The 4,357-nt window shown below is 43.7% G+C and overlaps 1 protein-coding gene across 2 annotated transcripts; it reads left to right on the top strand.

Moving 5' to 3' along the window:
* The first annotated feature begins 613 nt into the window (after positions 1-613).
* On the top strand, positions 614-3,603 carry fzd10 (frizzled class receptor 10). Of its 2 annotated transcripts, none has more exons than XM_038299358.1 (2): positions 614-1,119; positions 1,231-3,603. In XM_038299358.1, the coding sequence occupies exons 1-2, from the start codon at positions 1,097-1,099 to the stop codon at positions 2,999-3,001; spliced, it is 1,794 nt and encodes a 597-aa protein (XP_038155286.1). In that variant the 5' UTR covers positions 614-1,096; the 3' UTR covers positions 3,002-3,603. The 2 variants fall into 2 exon arrangements, with proteins under 2 accessions (XP_038155286.1, XP_038155287.1); XM_038299359.1 differs by having other exon boundaries at positions 1,234-3,603.
* Positions 3,604-4,357: the final 754 nt, after the last annotated feature.

The following is a 4,357-nucleotide window of genomic DNA, read 5'->3' on the forward strand; positions in this document are numbered from 1 at the left end:
TCAATTTATGTAGATATTATGAATGATTGTTGATAAAAGTAGGTAAGTAAAGACAATGGATAAGATATTCGCCTCAGAAATCAATCCTGAAAGGATTTTATCCACTATACCTTTTATCTAGAAAGCACGGATGTATAAATATATGTGGCTATTTGTTAGCAAAGGCTGTAGGAAAGTATAGTTTGTCTTTATTTAGAAAAAAATGATGTTTTGCTCATTAATTTTCCTGTTGTAAGAGTGTAGGTTGACCCTGGGGTTCTGGTGCCACCCCTCAGTGTACATTGGTTATTGCCTGGCCACCCTAATAAACATTTTCTGGCTACGCCTCTGGCAGTATTTCAGGATTGAAAAAAAAAAAAACCCCAAAGAAACAAAAAATAAAGAAAAAGGAAAACATTAAAATTATAAAAGTTTCTTTATTCTTTGATTTTATCAAGTTTGTTGCAGAGAACAAACAAACAGCGAGTAGGAAGTTTGCAGCAAGGCTTTGAAAGTGCTGCACTGAACAAGCTGTTCCGCACGATTTGAAAATAATCTGCGTGTCAGTGTCGTCTTTCTTATGCAAAGCAGCTGTCTTTGAAGGCGGATCTTCTGGCAAGTTAGACCGGGACGGAGTCTCCGACCAGCTCAGACGAGCGCAGCCACCAAACGCATCGCGCGCCTGCCCCGGGGAGGAGCGTCACTCCTGCGTCTCGGGGACACTTTTCTTCCCATCATCGAGGAATTCCTTTTTATCTCACTTACTTTATTTTATTTTCGCACAAAGGGCTCAAAGAAAAACGTCAGTCATTTCTTTATATCCGCGATCATTTGAAAGTTGTTTCTCACGGACTGAAATCGCAGTGCAGCACGCACGGAGGGCACCCAGTGCCCAGAAAGTCTCTGTAAATGTGGAGGCGGACCAAACAGAAAGGAAATTTTAAAAAGCGCATGTGGTAATTCCATGCAAAGTGTGAGAGAGGAGTAAAAAAAACGATTTCAGCCCCAGAAGTGAACATTTGGAAGAGCATGGACCTGACAGCGCGCTTCCAGCCTGGAAACACTGTCTCTCCATCGCGGGGTTCCTGTTTTTGTTCAACTCTGAACTGAGGAGAGGATGATGTTGCAGTGGATAGTTAAGTAAGTTTTTTTCCTATCGACTACGATGTTGTTGTTGATTTGATTTCTTTATTTTATTTATCTATTTTTGGAGAGAAAATTTGCACTGAAGTGACTGTATTTTTCTTGAAGCAGAAAAGCCAGGATGAGTTCAGCTGTGAAGCCAAGCCCGATCCTCTCGGTTCTACTGCTGCTGCTGCTGTGGAGCAGAGCCAGCTTCTCCATCAGCTCTATAGATCCCGACTGGTCAGTAGAGGGGAGATGTCAGCACATCAACATCCCCATGTGTAAGGACATTGGCTACAACATGACTCGCATGCCAAACCTCATGGGCCACGATGATCAGAAAGAAGCTGAACTCAAGCTGCAGGAGTTTGTGACACTCATCCAGTTCGGATGCCACAGTCACCTCAAGTTCTTCCTCTGCTCGCTGCATGCTCCCATGTGCACAGAGCAGGTGTCTAACCCCATTCCAGCATGCAGGGTCATGTGTGAGCAGGTCAAGCTGAAGTGCTCCCCGATCCTGGAGAGTTTTAATTTTCCCTGGCCAGATTCTTTGGACTGTTCGCGTCTTCCGACCAAAAACGATCCAAACAACCTGTGCATGGAAGCGCCGACCAATGGATCGGACGAGCCCCCCAAAGTGTCCCACACTCAGCCTCCAGATTTTAGGCCTCAGCAGCCTCTGGGCGGGAAGGACCTGCACCTGAAGGACAGTGGTACCAAGCAAACATGCAATCCAGACAAATTCCACTTTGTGGAAAAGAGTCAATCCTGTGCCCCGAAGTGCTACCCCAAAGTGGATGTATACTGGAGTCAGGGGGACAAGCAGTTCTCCCTGATGTGGATGGCCATCTGGTCCATCCTGTGCTTTGTCTCCAGTGCCTTTACTGTACTCACTTTCCTTATTGACCCGCAGAGATTCAAGTACCCCGAGAGGCCGATCATCTTCCTCTCCATGTCCTACTGTGTTTATTCCGTGGGCTACCTCATTCGGCTTTTTGTGGGAGCCGACAGAATAGCCTGCGACAGAGACAATGGTGTGAATTATATTATTCAGGAGGGTCTGGAGAGCACCGGCTGCACCATTGTGTTCCTCATCCTGTATTATTTCGGCATGGCCAGCTCCCTCTGGTGGGTTATCCTGACCCTAACTTGGTTCCTCGCTGCTGGGAAGAAGTGGGGCCACGAGGCCATTGAGGCCAACAGCAGCTACTTCCATCTGGCAGCCTGGGCCATCCCGGCCGTGAAGACCATCATGATACTGGTGATGAGGAAGGTGGCTGGCGATGAGCTGACGGGCGTCTGCTATGTGGGCAGTATGGACGTCAAAGCTCTCACAGGCTTTGTGCTCATTCCTCTTTCCTGCTACCTCATCATCGGCACCTCATTCCTGCTGTCTGGCTTCGTGGCCCTCTTCCATATACGGAAGATTATGAAAACAGAGGGGGAGAACACGGATAAGCTGGAGAAGCTGATGGTGCGCATCGGCGTCTTCTCCGTCCTCTACACTGTCCCCGCCACCTGCGTCATCGCCTGCTATTTCTACGAGAGGCTCAACATGGACTACTGGCGCATACTCGCCGAGGAGGAGAAGTGTTTGGACGGCAGCGGGCCGGAGTCGGACGACTGCGTCATGAAGGCCTCCATCCCCGCCGTGGAGATCTTCATGGTGAAGATCTTCATGCTGCTGGTGGTGGGCATCACCAGCGGCATGTGGATCTGGACCTCGAAGACGCTGCAGTCCTGGCAGAACGTGTTCAGCAGGAAGCTGAAAAAGAGGACAAGGAGGAAGGCGGCCAGCGTCTTCACGAGTAGCAGGCCTTACATTAAGCCTCACCCGTCCCTCAAAGGGCACAACACCAAGTATGAGCCTACACGCCCCCCCCCAACATGTGTTTAAAGGAAGCCAAAACTAACTTTTATAATTTATGGCTCATGCATTGAGAACATATATTTGTTTTGTTTTGTTTTTTTCAAAAATGTCACCCAACAAAAGCAGCCTTTCTTTGTGGAAAATCTACTTTTCCTTTTAATCTCTTGTCCTTTTGAGGAACTTGGAATAAATAAAAGTATCCTTTGATTCCCTGGAGAATAAGAGCGGAGTAAACCATTTGAATGTACCTCGGCGTTATTCAAATAATGTGCAATAGATAATTTCGTTTCTGGCTAAAAGACACTTGTATTGCTGGAGGCAGATTATGGACAATGTTGGAGCCCCAGCAGACAACAGAAGCAAATGGTCAGAGAGATGAGTACATATTTCATCCCTTTTTCATGGAAATTCAGCCTGTGTCATATATGTTTGAACTGGACTGAAAGCAGCCGTTGAAAGGGGCTGAAGATCATGATGAAATAACCATTGTGAGGCGAATCCTCGCCCATAAATTAATCAAGCACTCTGTGTTGAAAAGATGTTTGCCTACAATGTTTTTCTGTTGTTGGTTTTTTTATTTCCTTGCTGTTTCATAGCACAAATGAGTGTTTGTATATATTTCCTTTTTTTTAAACAAAGTTGAAATTTTATAGAAAACTAAATAAAGAAAACATTTAGTTTTAATTGTTGCAAAGCTGGAATCAATGAGTGTTGATCTGACAGCCTTTCAAAGCTAATGTTTTCATGCTTTTAAAGGACTAAATATTTTAAAACATAACCTTTATTCCTACTTTATGAATTCTCTTAGACATAACCAAAAAAAAAATGTTTTTCAAAGGATTATTAGCTTTGCAGTTAACCTAACCTGGTAAATGTTCATGCACTAAGCCTCTGGGATAAAAATAACTGTTTTGCACCAGATATCTCGTTTTGTAGAAAGTGAATTGAGTTGCATGCAAGATAGTGGCATCTTCACTCATGTTGTTTATCCTTCATTTTGACTATATCAAAAGAAAAATGCAAAAATAACCTTTATTTTTGGAACAGATAAGACCGTCCGTGATTTGTTCACCTGCACAAGAATTTTTTTTTTTTCATTTATGTATCACCTTTCAATAGGAAGTAACAAAGAAAAGCATTTGTAGCCAAAGAAATATGGATCGTCCTGCTTAAAAGTTTAATATTATTGCTTTAAAAGTTGTATAATGTTTAGTTATTCTTACTAGTAAGTAAGACTGCGGCATTCTTGTTCCTTATTGTTTGGATTTCATAATTTTCTAAGCCGGTTTTTCAGTTCCTTACTGGTACGATACAGTAACAATATTAATCTTATTTATTGATTTTCTTATTTCTCCTTTTTCCAGGTCAGTTCATCTGCCTTTC

This window comes from Cyprinodon tularosa, unplaced genomic scaffold (assembly GCF_016077235.1).
Source record: "Cyprinodon tularosa strain WSP-4 unplaced genomic scaffold, ASM1607723v1 ctg426, whole genome shotgun sequence".
In the NCBI taxonomy this organism is placed as follows: domain Eukaryota; kingdom Metazoa; phylum Chordata; class Actinopteri; order Cyprinodontiformes; family Cyprinodontidae; genus Cyprinodon; species Cyprinodon tularosa.